This window comes from Physeter macrocephalus, chromosome 14, assembly GCF_002837175.3.
Source record: "Physeter macrocephalus isolate SW-GA chromosome 14, ASM283717v5, whole genome shotgun sequence".
NCBI classification, from domain to species: domain Eukaryota; kingdom Metazoa; phylum Chordata; class Mammalia; order Artiodactyla; family Physeteridae; genus Physeter; species Physeter macrocephalus.
Genome location: NC_041227.1, coordinates 130760962 through 130781109, shown reverse-complemented (window position 1 = coordinate 130781109; position 20148 = coordinate 130760962). Strand labels below are relative to the sequence as shown.

General features: G+C 43.2%; 1 protein-coding gene across 9 annotated transcripts in view; it reads left to right on the top strand.

Annotated features, from left to right (window-relative positions):
• Positions 1–20148, top strand: part of MAP2K6 (mitogen-activated protein kinase kinase 6) — a 129558-nt gene that overhangs the window by 45803 nt on the left and 63607 nt on the right. For 6 of the 9 annotated variants that reach the window (XM_055090818.1, XR_003683087.2, XR_003683085.2 and 3 more), the window contains one exon: positions 5151–5365. The exons of the other annotated variants lie outside the window; for them this stretch is intronic. In XM_055090818.1, the coding sequence (XP_054946793.1) occupies positions 5278–5365 (88 nt within the window). In that variant the 5' untranslated portion in view covers positions 5151–5277. Of the gene's footprint in view, positions 1–5150; positions 5366–20148 lie in introns of those variants that run through there. 9 annotated transcript variants of the gene reach the window in all.

The window sequence follows — 20148 nt, the reverse complement described above, 5'->3', positions numbered from 1 at the left end:
ATCATTATTTAGTAGATGCATTAAAACAAGCCAGGATGAGTTTTACAGACGACCACTTGTAGTTCTGGCTTCTGCCATGATCTCAATTCGTGCGTGGGGTTTAATGCAGCAAGCGGGATTTTATGTTAATGCACAGACACAGCAACGACTTAGGTCTCTTGTCCTTGCCTTTCACGGAGAGAGAGCCTGCAGGGTGCTTGCTTCCTGGTAAATCCAAGCGGTCAGGGTTGGCTAGTTCCTTCCCGTCCTGGGGGGGAGGCGCGTATCTGTCATCACTGTGGTCCGAGCTGTGGTCCGTGAGACCTAGCATTACAGGCTTGATGGCTCAGAAACGGACTTTTAAGTGAACGCGTGCCGAGAAAAATAATTCTGCTTGTGTCATTTTATAGTGTTCTGCTAATCAGTATGAAGTATTTTTCTACATTTTGCTTTAATGTACATATGTATATACATACATATGCATTTTTTTTTTTTTTTTTTTTTTTTTTTTTGCGGTACGCGGGCCTCTCACTGTCGTGGCCTCTCCCGTTGCGGAGCACAGGCTCCGGACGCGCAGGCTCAGCGGCCACGGCTCACGGGCCCAGCCGCTCCGCGGCACGTGGGATCCTCCCGGACCGGGGCACGAACCCGCGTCCCCTGCATCGGCGGGCGGACTCTCAACCACTGCGCCACCGGGGAAGCCCCATACATATGCATTTTAATATATATTTCGAAAGAAACAGGTTTGAATTGTATAGGTTCACCATCATGAAACCAATCTGCTGTTCAATAAACAAATATTAACATATTGTATAATTTTGATTGTTTTTCATACTATCTTTCAATTGCAAAAGTGTCCCTATTTAGGTGATAAAGTACATGATCACCATACTCCATAGTCAAGAAAATGGACTCTGAAATTAAACTTTTGACCCCAAACCCCAGCTCTGGGGCATGTGAACTGTTTCCCCTTAGAGATTGGTTTTCTCATTTGTAAAATGGAGATGGTAATAGTTGACTATAGAATTTTCATGAAGATTAAGGGAGTTGTTACATGTATAATATTTAGTATAGTGCTTTCCCGTTTATAAACACTCAATCACTGCTAATTATTATTCTTAGTTTGGTATGTTTTTATCTCCTCTGCTAGATTATATGCTCACTTAAGAGAGGAGACGTTTTGTTTACTTTTAGAGACCCCCTCACAGAGCCCGGCACATAATAGCTCCTCCTTGAAAATGTTTGTTGGTTGAATGAATGAATGAATGTCAGACAGCTCTTTTAAATGACTGGGCCCATTTCTGAGCCGCAGTCTGTGCGTGTGAGATCGAGCAAAGTCCACGCACGAATTCCAGATTCATTCCATCCTCGTTGGGACCCCAGCTGGGCTACCTGAACTGACTAAACACCAAGTCTTAAATAAAATGCTGTTACTACATTCTATAAATTAACAAGTTACAGCCTGCCCGCTTAGTTCCCTTATTTACGTTTTTACCGTCCTCTTGCATTTTCTATCAAAAGCAGCCTCGTTTGACCTTTAAAGCTCAGCAGAGGCAAACATTCCTTCATCTTGCTTTAAGACCCCCAGTGTATGTGCATTCATTCAGATGCTTGTTAAGCACCCTAGGATCGAATCGGCAGCAGGTTGAAGGAAGAAAGGCCACCTTCTGATGCCTCCCCGCTGCTGATTTTGTTGATTATACGGGGGAGGAGTAGGGGACTCGGGCAGGGGGCGCGCCCATCCTGGTGACGCTGCTTTGTTCTCCCACTCCTCTCGGCCATTTTCTCTTCTCCTTAGAAACAGGCTGCCCTCCTTTTTTACCCCCTCCCTGCCAGCACCTTCTTTGCCTCTTATGTTAAAGGCATTTCATAAACAGTGGTGCTAAAAAATTGTAAGAGGATAGTTAGTAGCGGTTACTTTTATTAGGATCTCCGCTTTCCCAGCAAGTTTCTGGATCTTTCTTCCCATCCCGTACCTCGATTCCTCGGCCGATTCCTTTCTGGAATTCATTTCTCAAGCCATCGGTGCCACATCCCTTCCAGTGGTTTGAAACTAGGAAAGACCTTGCACCCACTGTCAGAGCAAAAGCAAAAGTCCTGTGCTCTCAGCATCCCGAGTTGAAATCTCACAGGCCTGGTGTATGGGTTAAACGCATCATCCACAGGACTAATTACATGTCCCGCAACAGCCTCAGTTGCTCATCTGTGATGGATAAGGTGACTTGCACTCCCTTAAGGCCTGTTTCAGCCTCAAAGATCTATGGCTTCACTTACGTTATCAGTCAAACGGGCATTTTGTAGGAAACGCCCCGTTGGAATATTGTGTGTCGATAAAAATAGATCCAGAGTTGTAAACGATCAGGGTAACCAGTGAACTCTTGACACACCATCTGTTTTGTTAAGGTAGATTCTGCCATGAAATCTGTTAAAGGTACTATTATCAAAGCAGAAAAGTGCATCCTAGTGTTTACGTGGATTTCAGTAAGAATCAGTAATGACTCATGAACTGGTCATCTGACTGGACACCATTCTGTCCTTCTGGTCACTGCTTTACTTGAAGCTGGATATTACTCAGCCAATTATTTCCTCATACCTGCATTACCTGGCAGGTATAAAGGTTGCTCGATCAGGCAAAGAATATGGGATTAAGAAAAGGAAGAGTGACCATATATAACAAACATACATAGGAAAAGACTAGAAAATGTTAGAATCTGTGTTTTAATACCTCTCAGGGAGACATCCTGAGCTGGTGTTATATCTAATACCGAGAAGTATCTCCTTGGCCTGCTGTGCAGGCGTCACGGCCGTTTGGTGCTTACGGGCTGAAGTTTGTTAGGAAGTGGGAAATCGGTAGCCAGGAAGGTTTGGGATGATGGAGGGGGAAGAGGAGGAAAAGGGGTTGTTTGGAGCTCCGAAATGCTATTGTGGTGTTTCCTTTCATTGTGTGTCGATCGGTTCTTCTAGGGGAAGGCTCTGGACTGAGTCCCTTTCCATGCTCACTGCTGCTAGGGTGACGATGAAGCAACGGTTTTAGACTTGGACTTTCTGGGGAGACAGCCGGGACCGTCCTGGAAACACGATGCTACAGAAATGTGAATGTGCTCATATCTGTGAATAGCAGCAGTAACTCTCAAATCTTGGTTGCCTGTCCCATCCCTTCCTGAAGTTTTAGATTTAAACAGACGGTTGTTTGCTGCGTCTGTTTACCTGGATGCCCCGTCAGCCTCACTCTACTCCAACCCAAGCTCATCTCTTTCCATCTTTTCGAATTTGCCTCTCCTGTGTTCTTGTTTTCAGTTGGGACCTGCCATTCCTCTGAGGAGGACCTTTTCAGTGCAGTTCATTCTTCCGGCTCTCCATCTTTACGGTTTACCGATCCAGCCCAGGCTCCTCTCTTCTCTCATTTGGGCCTCCGCGGTGATCTCTTAGCCACTCTTTCTGTCTCCAGTCTTGTTCCCCATCTCCATCCGCTCTCCATGTGCCACCAGAATGATTAAAGAAGTAACTCAGCAGCCACTTACGGACCAACCGCTCTCTTTTCAGGGCTAAAACGGTAAACCGACCACTGTCTCTGCTCTCGCGGAGCTTATTTTCTGGTGCTGAAGGCAAACAAAGCCATGTCACGTACACAGACAAATAACTAACGTGTTTATAAACTGCACTGCATCACAGAGGAAACAAACAAGGATTCGAGGTGGACGATAAAAGGGTGGACATGCTTTGCTGTGTAGATAAGCAAGGCTGTCCTTGACGATGACATTGAAGCTGAGATCTAAAGCATGACGAGGAACTAGAATGGAAAGACGTGGGGAAATCCACGTTCTGGGCAGAAAAATGGTTTGTGCAAAGACCCTGAGATGTGTGAAAGCTTGGGGGGCTCAAAGAACTGGAAGCTGGAAGAGAATGAGAGTGGTTTAAGGTGGGATCAGAGAAATGGGTAGGAATTGAATCACACAAGGCCTTGTCGCCTATAGGAAGGAGTGCATTTTACCCAAGTTCCACGCAAAGCCGCCGAGGAATCCCAAGCACAGGAGCAGTTTTATCGCATTTACGTTTCACGATTGCTCTTGCTTCGTGGAGCATGCGTTAGGGGAGGATGAAAGAGAAAGTGTGGAGGCCAGGTAGAAGGTGGTCCAGTCCAGGTAAGAGACGGCGATGGCGTAGACTGAGGTGTTGGCCAGAGAGGTGGAGGAAGGAGCAGGTTTGGAATCACTGTGGGAGGTAAAGTCAATGGGATCTCCTATTTGACTACACATGAGGACAAAAGAACAGGAGGAGGCTAAGGACAGCTGGTTGGAACAACTGGGTGGAGGAGGTCATCTCTTGAGAAGAAGATTTTGACCCTTCTCTCTTCCTCGTCCACTTTTAAGGACTCGTGTTTAGACTGGGTGAATCCAAACAATCGAAGGGATCTCCCTGTCTCAAGGTCTTTAACCGTAAACACAGCAGCAAAGTTCCTTTTGCCGTGTAAGGTCACATGTTCACAAATTCTGGGGATTAGGACCTGGAAGTCTTTGGAGGGTGGGAATTATTCTGCCTACCCCAGCATTTGATTAGAGTAAAATGAGAAAAGTATCCCCGGTGGTGTTTGGCGACCTTGACAAGAGCCTTATTAGGGGTGCGATGGCAAAGGACAGCAGAGCGTGGTGGGCTGAGCCAAGAAAGGAGAAGTTAGGAAGCAGAAACAACGCGGTACTGTGCAGACAGTGGTAGTGTGCAGACAGCGGTACTGTGCAGACAGCGGTACTGGGCAGACAGCGGTACTGGGCAGACAGCGGTACTGTGCAGACAGCGGTACTGTGCAGACAGCGGTACTGGGCAGACAGCTCTTAACGAACTGGAGTTGTGACTGGAGGGGGATGTGGAATAAAGTGAAGCATTTTTTACGGCAGGTGCAGGAGCCTAGTTGTTTATTTACAGGCATAAACCAGACAAGAGTAGCATGAGGGCGATGCTGGGGAGCATTGTCAGAGAAGGAATACCTGAGGCGCTGGAATCCGCCCTAGGACGGGAGTGGATGGATCCAGAGCCGAGTGGACGAGGGGCCTCAGGTGGAAAGGACTTGCCTACTTTGTAGAGAAGGGAAGATGGAGAAGATGGATGCTTCGTGACCCTGTGATGGGAGGCAGGTGAGGTCTCATCGCGCACCTTCCATTTCTTCCGCGACGTAGGACACAGGGTCACGGTGGAAAACAGAACTGTGACCGTACCAGTTCGTTGCTTCTGACTTGTCCATGGATCTGCCTGCATACCTCTCCTCTCTGCTGCTGACCAGTGTTTGCTCACTTGCTTTACTGGATGCCTTGCCTCTTCCTCTCCCCCGTCCCCTCCCTCGACCTCCGACCACACTTCTGCAGGAGCCAGCCTGAGACACACCCTCGCTCAGGTGAGTGAGTTGCTCACGGTCTCTCAGAGCTCCCCCTTCATGCTCCTGTCACTCCTAGGATAATGACTTGCTGTGTGTCCATCGTCTCTACGAAAACGTGAGTTCCCTGCGGGCAGAGGCACGTCTCTTTCATCTTTGTTTCCATAGCACCTAGCACAGTGCCCGCACATCGTGCAAGTGTTGGTTGCATTTGATAGTCTCCTAGCAGGTAAATTGATTGAACATATATCAAAAAATATCAAAGTAGGATAGAAAAAGAAATCCATTCACTGTCCAGGAACTGTTATGCTGCTCTTCATTGACTTGTTATAACTTCATTCTGGCTACTCCTCACAGCTGGATCTCGGCCAGCTCAAGCATCCAACTAAAGATTATGGCTTAGTCATCTCTGTGTTGCCGGCACACGGCAAAGCCTGTCGGAAGCTAAAAATGTTTAATGATTTCGTATTATTTTAAAATTATTTTCTGTTTCTCTAGACGCTGTAGTATCTAGCAAATCTTCCTTTCCAGGGCATGTTCTCTGGTCAGCCTTTAGAGAAAATGTGTCGGATACAACCCTCATTTTGATCTCTGTTCATTTCAGAGGTCTTGGTTTATTATAAGTGGGTTGACAATAAGTTCTGTGAAGCTGAGTGACTTAGCATATTGTTTTTCAGCTTGTTTTTTTTTTTTTTTAAGAGTCAAACATATTTTACCCTTGCTGCTAAGGCATGCTAGCTATGCAACTGGTCACTTAATAACTACATATAAATAGACATCTTCACAACCGGTGTTTGTGGTGCTTTGAATGAAATATTTTGCAACCAAAAAAAAAGTTTACAAAACTATGGTTAGTGTCTGCAGAAAATATTCACAATAAAATGCTAAGGGATAAAAGCAGTATTAGAACTGCGTACACAGTGGGGTCTTAATTTTATGAGGAAACTCTATATCTGTGTTAGTTTATATAGTCATAAATGTGTGTACCAAAATGTCTGCAGAGTCATGCACCAAAATATTAACACTGGCTCTGCCTGGGTGGTTGGAATTTATTGGGGTAATTTTAATTTCCTTCTTTGCAATTTTCTTTATTTTCTAAATCTTTATAATAAATATTTTCTACTTTTGAGCTCAGGAAACCTATGGTATTTGTTGTTAGAAGTAACCCATTATTCTTTAAGCCTCCACGGTAAGGTGTCTTTTAAAATTTATTTTTATTTTATTTTGGCCAGTGATGGAGAGAGCAAGAAACCAGGAGTCCTAGATTTGAAATGTGTTTGTAGCCAAGAGGACTTAGAGAATGAAGGTTAATGGACATAAATGATTTTTGACCCACGAGAGGATTTGTAGATGACTTAAAATATAAGCATATGATCAGGGCGCAAGAGAGTTTCAAGCGGTGCCCAGTCAGATCTGTTGGATTCCCCAGCCTCAGCAGATGTTCCAGTGGTTTCTTAGGAGGGCCTCTGTCTACCCTGGTATGTGTGATTGCAGCAAGACTGTCTGAACACAGCTCGATTCCCAAGACCAAAATAGTCCAGTGAGTCACTTGGACATATTCTGAACCAAAGATGTAAAAACCAAAGCATGCAAATGGACCTCATGCCTTAGCTCAGAGCAAATGTCAGTTAGTTTGATGGCAGGGCTACCAAAGTGGCTACTGCTCCAGACAGAGTCTTGTTGGAGTGAAGATAGATGGCTATCAACTATACTTCAATTAAAAAAAAAAATTTAAAAATTAAATTAAGAAAAGACATTAAAAAAGAAGATAGATGGCCCCTTGCTTGTGGGTGAGGACTCCATGTTACAGTGTATTATGGTATGCTATGTTACTTTCATTGCTTTTTTGTATTCTCTGTGACGTTTAACACAATATAAGCAACATGCAAAGTGCTGGATAAAGGACAGACACCAAAGCAGAGGAGAGTAGTGGCATCAAGTGCCGGCTGAGCAGGGTGCCATGCATCTGACTGGCTGGGACTGCCCGTCTGCACACCTCTTGTCTTGGTTTCATCGTGAACAGTATCCTCTTTCACTCTCAAAAGTGTCCCGTTCGGGACGGTCACCCTGTGGCCGTGGTGGCTAAGTAAAATCTAGAGTCCATGTTTTCATCTCTGTCTGAACAGCAGTTGTCTGCCTGGCAAAAATTTCAGAGCCATGCCCAAGGGCACACGCTTTTTAATGCCACACCCTCCTCCCTACCCTGCACTGACTGCAGTAGATGCCTTTGTATGAAGCCTTTTCAGATAGATAAACAGAACTGTTGAAGGAACCCTGGAAGATGAAAGCTCTGGACAAGCTGATCTCTTTCTGTGACCACAGCTGTGCCGGATGGTGCGCTCCTACTTCTAGGCCTCTGAGCGCTGCATTTGGAGCCAATGGGATAAAACCCTGAAAACACATCGAAACTGACAAGCTGCCTTGACTTTTGTTCTTCGGCTTTTAAACCATAGATTTTCTTCTTCTTCATAACAGTTTGCTCCTCTGGTTCCTCCATTCCCTTGTAGACTCCCTCTCGGTCCCCTTTTCCTTTAGAAGAATGAGTGTTGAACATCAGCGTGGCTAATTCGCTGAGGATTTAGCGTCCCTTAACTGCCCGAGAAGCCAGAAAAATCAGTCTCTGGGAACAAGCTCAAGGAGGATTCACACTGAGACAAGCATTTGTATTCTGACAAAGGCTGTGCACTTTTCTGTTCCCGCCCTAGGAGCAGAGGTGTAATAAATGAGATTGGGAAAAACATTTGCATATTCTGATTTAGGGTTTAAGTTCCTGGAAACCTCTTGTGCTCTGTACATTTAAGATTAAGGATTGTGCTAGTTTAAAACAAAAATGGTTCTAAAATTTTCTTGGGTCCGTGCGCCCTCTGAGAAAAGATGATTGCTGAGGATCCTCTCCCCGGAAAATTATGCACGTGACACACAAAGAAAATTCTCCCCATAATCTCGGAGGATTTGTGTGGCCCAGTCCACTCTACGGGACTGTAGGCTAACGCAGCACATCCAGTTGGTTGCCGCTCAGATATCCATGCTATGTCGCCGCCCTTCCTTCTTTGTATCAGTAGCCCTATTTTCTTCTGGTATGTCACCTCCTCCATGTGTTTTGAGGGGAGGCCCTGACCCCAGCGCCCGGGTGGAGGCGATAGGGAGAATGGTTGTTCTAAGCCAATCACGATGGTCCCACGCCTTTTTCCAGAGATGGTTCTGGCACAGGTTTGTGACACTTTGTTGGTGTCTTTATGCTGGGGAGCTTTTGGGCAAAATCTCATCACTCTTAAAATGAGAAACATACAGTAGCATGCATAAAGCCATCCTGACACTCTTTCTGAGGTATCATAGGATTGAGCAAATGAGAGAAAGCAAGAAGAACTCTGTGGAAATGGATTGGAATGGGCCATATTGCTGTCAATTCATGATTTCTAAAACATGCACATGGATGTGTGTATGTGTGTTCATATGCAGGGGTGAATACATATGTGATTTTTTATGTCGGGGTGTATGTATACTTGTATGTTTGTATCTGTATATGTGCACACACATTCATATATTTCCTGCCTCTGATCGACTGACTGATGAAAGGGCCAAGAAGAAGTGATACAAAGTAACAGTGAACACACCTAGTATGCAGATCTCAACACCACTGCCCACTGACAGGAAGCAAGTCTCCTTGCAGAAATTCCAGGGATGGGTCTTTACGGGGAGGGGGAAGGGTACGCTGGGACAAAGTGAGAGAGGAGCACTGACAAATACACGCTACCAAATGTGAAATAGATAGCTAGTGGGAAGCTGCTGCATAGCACAGCGAGATCAGTTTGGTGCTTGGTGACCACCTAGAGGGAGACGCAAGAGGGAGGAGACATGGGGATATACGTATGCATAGAGCTGCTTCACTTTGTTATACAGAAGAAACTAACACAACATTGTAAAGCAATTATACTCCAACAAAGATGTTAAAAAAAATATTCCAGGGATGGGGCATGAATTGAGGTTTAACTAGAGGAGCGGGTCGTTTTTCTCAGGCTGGGGCCATAACTGAGCCTTTAAAAGGCCATCCCACCGTTCAGCTAAGTGGCTGCTTTTGAACAATGAGGTTTGTGATCAAGCCGGTGGATCCCTTGGTCACACACTCACTGTTGCACCTCCTTGGACATAAAATCAGCCCCTTGGTTTGCCACAGTGTGGTGTGGGCTACCATACTGGTAGGTCAGGCATTCTTATGTCCTTGGGTTGTGTGCTGGCAGAGGCGTCCTGTGCAGAGAAGGCAGACCCGCGTTTGGAGTCGGTAGGTACGGATGCCAGTAAGCATTTTGCCATCTCCTCCTGCCCCTCAGGGTGCAAGTGGTCTGTCAGTAATTAACCTGCCACCAGGGTGCCGGGTGATCCCCTTGAAGGTGCTACAGGGACTGACATCCGTCTCTGCTGCTGGTTGGTCAGACATCCCCAGCGGCAATGGCCAGGTGGTTGGTGAGACGGGGCCCGTATTCTGGACCCAGGCGTAGCCTCCCTCCCCGCCACCTGAGCCGTCCCATTCACGGGTCCCTTGTGCCAGCACCGGAGGCACCGAGAGCAGGAGGCTGGCTGATGTCCGTAGGTGAGTCGTGCGTTCTTCCAAGCGCCCCTCAAGCACCGGGCCTCTGCTGATTCCCACGGCTCCAGGGCAGGTCCGATTGCACCACAACCTACACATACTGACTCTGAACTCAGAGCTTGAAGTAGAGGCTTGTGTACAACAGACTTGTTTGTCAGTGTGATCTCAGTAAGTAGGAGGGACTAGTGGATGAAATAGGGATGGAGGGAGAGCAGCAGTCACCGCTAGAGACAACTGATGTTTAACACCATCTTCGAAGAGCCTCGGAAATGCATCTCAGAGCCGTGTGCCCTGGGGACTACAGGGTTTTCCTCACTCCTGTCCACCGTGGCTCGCTGATCACAGGTGGCCCCAACATGCTTGAGCCCCCAGCTTCTGCGTGTCAGCAGGCCCAGCAGCTTCCTCGGGTGTCCGAGAACTCTTTGAGCAGGAGCCCAGAGACAGAAGAGGAGGTACTTTGGCTCCATCCGTTTGGAAGCTGGTCAAAACCTGTGCCGAACTGGAAAGCCACATGAAGAAAGGAAGTGGGGGGGGGTGGAGAGAAATGGGAGGGGGGCGCCAGACTTGCCTCATGCACACACTCCACTCCAGATGGTCAAGCAAGGAAAATTCAGGGTTTGAGCAAAGCACACCTTCCTCCACTCTTTTATCTAGCCGTGATACCTTGGATTATTCCCCGGCCGAGTTCAGTCGTGTGGCGTCAGGGAGCCTGCAGCCTGGCTACCACAGAGCTAGGATAGCCTCTTGAGTCCCGAGGATAAAGGCTGGGAGGGGTTTTGAGCTGAGCTTCATGTTAAATGTATGTGTCTCCATTTTTTCTTCCTGGGTCAGATCAAGCTGTGTTTCAGCTTGTGCTTGCACACATGTTCAGTTCACTGAAAAATGATGTGGTCGGTAAACGTGCAGAAGGGACTGTGGTGTGGCCAGTGATCCCAGCCTCTGCCAGAATATCCAGAACAGGTTGCTTTCTGCAAGGAAAGAGACTACTCCAATAGCCATAGCGATTTATTCTATTTCAACAATAAGTCTTAGCCCTAGTTAATGGCCTACGTATTCAAAGCAGTGTTAAATATGACAGAATTTCAGTACCACCTTAGAATGTGAACAGTTTCTCGGAGCCACATGTAACAGATTCTGACTGATGGTGAGACTATTTGGGGAGCTAAGCCCAGGAAATGTGCTTTTACTTTCTGTAATATGTCTTTGGCTGCACAGTTACTTGGTGTTTGCTCTTCCCCAGCACAGAAGGGTTTGGAGAGTTAACCTGATATTCCCAAGTTGAAAGTTTTCATACTCGATTTTGTAAAATTTAAGACAAAGTCACTTAAAGGAACCATTCAGCTGTTTATGGGGCTTATATTCTTGAGAGCTAAGCGTTCTAAAGAAGTCAGTATCATTTCCTAGAGTTCTGCATCTCCCTTTGGCCCCTTCACGTTCCTTCACTTTCATTCCACAGCACGTGGAACACCGTGGTTGTGCCTCTTCTCGCTTGTGGCTATCTCTGTCCCTCCTCTTTGTCGTAAGACATTCCATTCCTCCCACCAGCCCCGGCCTGTTTGCACCTTAGCACACGGGGAGAACAGGACTCTTTGCAGAGTCTAACCCCTGGGACAGTACTAGTTTCAGCTTTTCAGAGACCAAAGCCCTGGCCCAACAGCTTTTGGATACTGAGGCAATGGGGAGAAGTAGCGATGCATTTAACTTCAGAGATGGTAGCCTGTGGCATAGAAGGAGGAAGCTCTCGTGGCATCTTTCACTATAGCCCCTGGGAAGTTTGGAAAAGTTCCATTTCATTCTTACTTTTTTGGATCCTGAAATAAGAGGCTGTAGTACAAGTCAGGAATATAGAGATTGGTAGGAGAGACAAAGAAAGGGAACAACTCAAGTCTCCCTGGAGAAAACTTATGCCTCCAGAGCAGGTAAACAAACAAAATGCTTGTTGGGAGAACAAAATCATCCGAAAGTAATAGGAAAAAAAGAATTAAAAACTAGTGTTTCTTCCTGATTTAAAATAAAAAGCAATTAAGTGTTAGGGTGGAAAAGTTGGATCTCTAGCTTGGGCTTTGGGTTCAGACCTGCATAAGAATACATTCCTCTGTGTTTGAGTGTCCAAATTTCCTAATGACCCACCCGCATGACCATATTTTAACTTAATTACCTCTTTAAAGACCCTGTCTCCAATTATGGTCTGAGATGTTGGGGATTAGGACTCCAACATATGAATTTTGTGGAAGGTGTCATTCGGCCCGTTGTACCCTCTGCTTTCAGTTGTTTTGGATATAAACTCAGAAGAATTGCTAAATCATACAGTAATTCTCTTTCTAATTTTTCAATGAAATAGCTTATTTTTGTAGAGTGGCTATGAGACTCAAATGCATATAAAGGGCGCGGCAAAGGGTTGGGCTCAGAAAATGTTGACTGTATTAGTTGTATAGGCCATAAACTAGGCTGACCACGGAATTTTCCGGCAAAGAAATCGAGTCCAGAAAAGTTAAGCAACTAATGACTCCAAGTTTCTAGTTAGCAGCAGACTCAGATAAAGAACCTAGGTTCTGACAACGTCAAGACTCTGGATACCACCATGCACCGCTTCTTTCCAGTCCTTTAAAGACTCTTCTGTTACTTGTTATTAACTACTTACTGGCTTTTACAGCATTTGATTTTATTCTCCATTTTTTAAACTTAGTTTTCTGAGTAGGTAATATATTTACATGGGTCAAATTGAAAAAGTATACAAAGGTTTAAAGTCTATTGTCTTTTTCCCACTTTCGTCCTCCAATATCCTGGCTGCCCTCCCATTTGCAACCAATATCGCTATTTTCTAATGTGTTCTTCCAAAGACTTTATGCATGTACAGGCAAATCTGTTTGTGCATTCTCTTGCCATTTTTATTTTTATTTTGTTTTTGTTTTTGTTTTTGTTTTTGTTTTTTTGTGGTACGCGGGCCTCTCACTGTTGTGGCCTCTCCCGTTGCGGAGCACAGGCTCCGGACCGCAAGGCTCAGTGGCCACGGCTCACGGGCCCAGCTGCTCCGCGGCATGTGGGATCTTCCCGGACTGGGGCACGAACCCGTGTCCCCTGCATTGGCAGGCGGATTCTCAACCACTGCGCCACCAGGGAAGCCCTCTTGCCATTTTTAAATACAAGGGAGCATATAGTCTTTTGCATCTAGATTTTTTCACTTAATGTATTTTGGAGGTATTTCTATATCAATATATTAAAAATTCCAAATTCTTTGTTTTTTTTTTTTTTTAACTACACAGAATTTCATTGTTCGAATGCCCCACTCTTCACTGAGTCCATCCCCTATTGTTGTACATTTGATGTTACGGGCAGTGCTGCATTGAATAAATTTGTACATACATCATTTCCGTAAGAGGGAGGTGTATCTGTACGATATAGGTCTAGTGGTGGAATTGCTAGGACAAAGGGAATGTGCATTTGTAAGACAGATTTTTGTCAAACCACCCACAATAAGGCTTATACCAATTTACACTTTTACCATCATCTTAGGGAATTTTAAATAACAAGGAGAAATTACTATACTATACCAGAACCTACTTTATTTATCTAGTGATGGTTGTCTACATGAGGTGTTGGCAGGAGTCAAGGCAAAATCAGAGGACATTCCCCTCAGATCAGGAACAAGTCAAGGACGTTCGATTTTGCTGCTTTTATTCAACAGTATATTGCCAGGGCAATTAGGCAAGAGCATGAAATAGAAGCCAGCCACATTGGAAAGTGAGAAGTAAAGATATCACTGTTTTATATAGAAAATCCTAAGGAATCCACTAAAAAACTATTAGAACTGATAAGCAAGTTCAGCAAGGTTGCAGGATACAAATTCAATACACAAAAATCAATTGTGTATTTGAAAAGCAATTTGAAAATGAAATTAAGAAAAACAATTCCATTTATAATAGTGTTAAAATGATAAAATAATTGGGAATAAATTTAACAAAATAAGTGCAAGTCTTATACTCTGAAAGTTACATTGTCAAGAGAAATTAAAGAAAGCCTCAGTAATTAGAAAGATATACCATGTTCAGGGATCAGAACATGGAGTATTGTCAAGATGGCAATACTCCCAAATTAATCTACAGATTCAATGCAATCCCATCAGAATTCCTGCTGGCTTCTAAGCAGAAACTGACAAACTGATCCTAGAATTCATATGGCAATTCAAGGGACACCGAATAGCCACACAACCTTGAAAAAGAAGAACAAACTTTGAGGAATCACACTTCCTGATTTCAAAACTTACTGCAAAGCTACAGTAATCAAGACAGTTCATACTGGCATGAGGATAGACATAGATCAATGGAATCAAATTGAAATCCCAGAAGTAAACCCTGATTACAATCAGCTGATTTTCAACAAGGGTCCCAATATAATTCAATAGGGAAAGAGTAGCCTTTTCAACAAATAGTGCTCAGACAACGGGATATCCACATGCAGAAGAGTGAGTTTAAACCCCCTCCTCACACCACATACAAAATTACTTCGAAGTGAATCAAAGACCTAAATGTAAAAACTAAAACTCTAAAATCCTTAGAATAAAACACAGGTGTAAGTCTTCATGACCTTGGATTAGGCAGTGGTTTCTTAGATATGACAACAAACCCACAGGCAACCAATGAAAAGAGAGAGAAATTGGACTCCAGCAAAATTAAAAACTTCTGTGTGGCAAAAGACACCATCAAGAAAGTAAATAGACAACCCACGAAACAAGAGAAAATATTTATAAACTATGTATCTGATGAGGGACTTGTTCTAGAATAAATAAAGAACTTTTACAACTTAATAATATAAGACAAGTAATCCAATTAAAAAACAAGTAAAGAATTTGAACAGACATTTCGCTGAGAAGATATATAAATGGTCAATAAACATGAATTATGCTCAATGTCATTATCAGAGAAATGCAAATAAAAACCATATGAGATACCACTTCATATCCGCTAGGATGACTGTTGTCCAAAAAACAGAAAATAAGTGTTGGTAAGGATTTAGGGAAACTAGAACTTTCACACATTGCTGATGAAAATGTAAAATGGTTTAACTGCTTTGGCACTTTCAAAAAAGGTAATGTCTGGACCTATTGTAGACCTTGGGGTTTGCAACTCTGGAGATTAAGAATTCCAACTCTTTAGTAGCAAACTTTCTAAAATTTATTGAAGAGTAAAATGCATCGTGTACTCACATATGGCCTTTGAGACTCATGGATGGTTCTTGAGCTGGGAACCACTTCTGACTCTTTTGTTTCCAGGTCTTATGATGAGCAGCTTTGGAACGGGGAGGTTCTGAGAAGAAATAAGGAGGGTTTAGAACACATCTACCTATTTTCCAGCCTTACATAATTGATTTGCTTGTTGGAATTTTCTCTTATGCTTCTCATAGAATATTAGCTACTTCCTCAGGAGCTCATATACTGCAAGAGTCCTTGGTAAGATTTCATTTGAAACTATAGGAACTCCTCTGCTGACCTATTCCGGCTGTTTCTAATGTTTCTTGGCTTCGTGTTTCCTGGACCCCATGGGAAATCGTGGCAGAACCCCCATTATGTGTCAGTACTTCCCTTCACATAGAATTTTGTCTTTGTTGTCACTCTTAATGTCCTTCTTTTTTCTTGTCTTAAAGAGGGACCCTCCACTCCTTTCTCTAAGTCTAACCTCTGTCCTCTGGGCTATGGATCCCACCACGTCCCCTGGGATTTTGCCCCATCGGTGCTGTATGTTTCTCTGGTCTCTTTCTCCCACTGGCTTCTTTCCTTGGCTGGATTCTTGGTCAAATTTCCCCATCATTTTTTATAAAGCAGTAACAAAAGTACAAAAAACCCCAATACCAAAACTTCCCTTAGATCCTGACTTCTTCCTTAATATCCTATGTTTTCTTTTTTCCCCCCATAGTAACCTTTTTCTGGGAAAGTCTGTGTCTTTTCCTATTTTCATTGATGTGTACTTTTGATGAAGAGCCTGAGGTTTCAAAGTTACCAGCCCTGTGCTAAAATTAAGGCTATCATACCTAGAACAATTCTGGGTGGGAACGTAGAATGAGACTGCAGCAAGGAGGAGAGAGAATTCTCTAAATGGTTTTCCCAGGCATTGTGCTAGAAGCCCAATGACCACATGTGGACTCGTGTTCTGGTTACATGGACAGATGCAGGGAGAGTGTTATTTGGTATAAGCCCTAGTTTGTTTGTTTATTTATTTTTTAGGCATTGGAGAACAGAGTGGCTTCCTGGAGAGAAAATACTATCCTTAGTAAGAGACAGGAGTTCTTCCTACGCAGAAAGTGCCCCAAGATGGTTGTGGAGATGTATTTGGTTTTGGGCATTTATTTGATTTTGAATGTTAAGGTTTCTGGCATGTAGCTAGATTTAAGAGGCTCAGTGGCCTCGAGTGTTTAGTTTAGCCTGAAACTGGTGAATCCGCCAGAAGGAAGTAAGAAGCATGAGGTGAGATTACTGTCAGGATGAGGTGATCAAGGAATTCACTAGTGGACTAAGAGCCCCTTCCTTGTTATTGAGAGGAATATCACCACACACAGCACAAGTATCACTGAGACACAGCATTTTGCAAACAGTAGCCTCAGTCACAACTTTGAAAGAGTCACTTGACTGATACCCTCCTGCTAAATGTAATTTATGGGAATAGGGAATAGCCTTATCAATTTCAACAGAAACCCCCTTAGGGAAGGGGTGTTAGTTTATAAACACACCATCGAGCTCTCTTATAGTAGGAAACTTTATGATGTTATCAATAAAGCTGGAATAGTGCTCCTGTCAAATACCAGAGCGCCATTTAATGAGAAAATTACCTAGTTTACAGATGGAACGTTTTCCATTTTAGCATCAGGGGAATTAAAGTTCAGAAAGGTTAAAATATCTTGGGCAAAGTTCATGGCAATATGGCTTTTCAGTTGAGTCTGGATCTCCCGATAGACCTAGGTCATGTCACAATAGTTCCTGGTAAACAGCTTTATAGCCTGCATTTCTTGTCTAGAGAAGTATCCACACAGAAGTAGAAAATCTGTATAGGAGATTTAATACAGGACTTTTTCCTCTGCCTCTCAGATTTTTTTTTCCCTTTTAAAAAAATTTTTTTAACATCTTTATTGGAGTATAATTGCTTTACAATGGTGTGTTAGTTTCTGCTTTATAACAAAGTGAATCAGCTATACATATACATATGTCCCCAAATCTCCTCCCTCTTGCGTCTCCCTCCCACCCTCCCTATCCCACCCCCTAGGTGGTCACAAAGCACCGAGCTGATCTCCCTGTGCTAAGCGGCTGCTTCCCACTAGCTATCTGTATAACATTTGGTAGTGTACATATGTCAATGGTACTCTCTTTGTCCCAGCTTACCCTGCCCCCTCCCCATGTCCTCAAATCCATTCATTCTCAACGTCTATGTCTTTATTCTTGTCCTGACCCTAGGTTCTTCACAACCATTTTAAAATTATTATTATTCCATTTATATGTGTTAACATACGGTATTTGTTTTTCTCTTTCTGACTTACTTAACTCTGTGTGACAGTCTCTAGGTCCATCCACCTCACTACAAATAACTCAATTTCGTTTCTTTTTATGGCTGAGTAATATTCCATTGTATATATGTGCCACATCTTCTTTATCCATTCATCGGTCAATGGACACTTAGGTTGCTTCCATGTCCTGGCTATTGTAAATAGTGCTGCAGTGAACACTGTGGTACATGTCTCCTTTTGAGTTATAGTTTTCTCAGGGTATATGCCCAGTATTGGGATTGCTGGGTCGTAAGGTAGTTCTATTTTTAGTTTTTTAAGGAACCTCCATACTGTTCTCCATAGTGGCTGTATCAATTTACATTCCCACCAACAATGCAAGAGGGTTCCCTTTTCTCCACACCCTCTCCAGCATTTAATGTTTGTGGATTTTTTGATGATGGCCATTCTGTGAAGTGATACCTCATTGTAGTTTTGATTTGCATTTCTCTAATGAATAGTGATGTTGAGCATCCTTTCATGTGTTTGTGGGCAATCTGTATATCTTCTTTGGAGAAATGTCTATTTAGGTCTTCTGCCCATTTTTGGATTGGGTTGTTTGTTGTTTTGATATTCAGCTGCATGAGCTGCTTGTATATTTTGGAGATTAACCCTTTGTCAGTTGCTTCGTTTGCAAATATTTTCTCCCATTTTGAGGGTTGTCTTTTCGTCTTGTTTATGGTTTCCTTTGCTGTGCAAAAGCTTTTAAGTTTCATTAGGTCCCATTTGTTTATTTTTGTTTTTATTTCCATTTCTCTAGGAAGTGGGGCAAAAAGGATCTTGCTGTCAAGATCCTTGATTGATGTCATAGAATGTTCTGCCTATGTTTTCCTCTAAGAGGGATCTTAGATCTTAGATCTAAGACCCGGCACAGCCAAAATAAATAAATAAATAAATATTTAGAAACTCAGGAACAGAACTGGCATATTATCATAGTCCAATGTAATGTATAATTGCGATCTTTCTCTCTATGCCTTCAAAATCCAGAAAGCTAGATCAATTCTGCCAAGTTGCATAAAGCCAGGAAGCAACATGCTTGGCAGTAGTCAACACAGAGAAAGCCTTTCAGACCCACCTTCGCTGAGTGAAGTCAGTCAGAAAGAGAAAGACAAATATCGTACGTTAACGCGTGTATGTGCAATCTAGAAAAATGGTCCAGATGAACCAGTCTGCAGGGCAGAAATGGAGACACAGATGTAGAGAACAAACGTATGGACACCAAGGGGGGGAGTGGTGGGCGGGTGGGATGAACTGGGAGATTGGGATCGACCTGGAGACACTGATATGGATAAAATAGATCACTAATAAGAACCTGCTGTATAAACAAATAAAATAAAATTCAAAAAGAAAAAGAACCACCTTCATTGTAACAGGTCTTCTCAGTTCTCTCCTCATTTGGACTTACCTATGCGTTTTACAAAAATTCAAAACTCACCATTTACCTTCCTATTCCTGGAGCTCAGATGGCCATTGAGCACATGTCACTGAGTCAGTTATTGACAATACACAGAGCTGTACTATGCTGGATCTGATTGTGAGAATCCAAATAGATCAATGGCCTAATTCCAACAATTACCATCCATGGGCCTCAGGCAATACATAGGGAAGGCTATTTTAAATGAGATACTCTAAGGAAGAATGAACAAGTTTGACTCGTCTAAACATCATGCGGATTCTAACACAGGTAACAGAGAATTCAGGTAATCCCGACAAATACAACCCTGTAGTTCTCCCAGATGAAACGAAACAAAATGAAACTAAAATATATTTTTCCTGCAAAAAAGCCTCCCCAGATGCCATTTAAGCAAGCCGAAAGCAAACGTTACTCTTAAGTTTCTACATCTCTCTTCTTCATTTCTAACTCAGCTCTTACAAGATGGATGTAAAACTCTAAGAGTTTTATAGTGTCCATTGGTGAAGGTGGGGTGTTAAAGTCCCTTACTATTATTGCGTTACTGTTGATTTCCCATTTTACGGCTGGTTAGATGAGGCTTAGATTAATAACTTCTTAAGATCTTACAGCTAATGAGTGCTATGGCCTGGTCCCTTCCCATAAGTCCTCTTTTTTCACAGCGCCATGTTGAGTTGTTTTCCAATTTAACCATCTAATTATATATAGATATGAGTGGGCACTTCCCTCAGGCCTTCACCCTGCTCCCCAGTAATAAAGTCTTGTGAGAAATGCCATCCATACTCTGCAATTGAAATCAATCCAATACAGACCTGTGAACTAAAGAAAATCTTATTTATTTCTTGTTTGGTTGGGGTTTTTGTTGTTGTTTGTAGATTTCCTGATGATGCCCATTCTAACTGGTGTGAGGTGATACCTCATCGTAGTTTCGATTTGCATTTCTCTAACAATTAGTGATGTTGAGCAGCTTTTCATGTGCTTCTTGGCCATCTGTATGTCTTCTTCGGAGAAATGTCTATTTAGGTCTTCTGCCCATTTTTGGATTGGGTTGTTTGTTTTTTAAACATTGAGCTGCATGAGCTGTTTATATATTTTGGAGATTAATCCTTTGTCTGATGATTCATTTGCAAATATTTTCTCCCATTCGGAGGGTTGTCTTTTCGTCTTGTTTATGGTTTCCTTTGCTGTGCAAAAGCTTTTAAGTTTCATTAGGTCCCATTTGTTTATTTTTATTTCCATTACTCTAGGAGGTGGTTCAAAAAGGATCTTGCTGTGATTTATGTC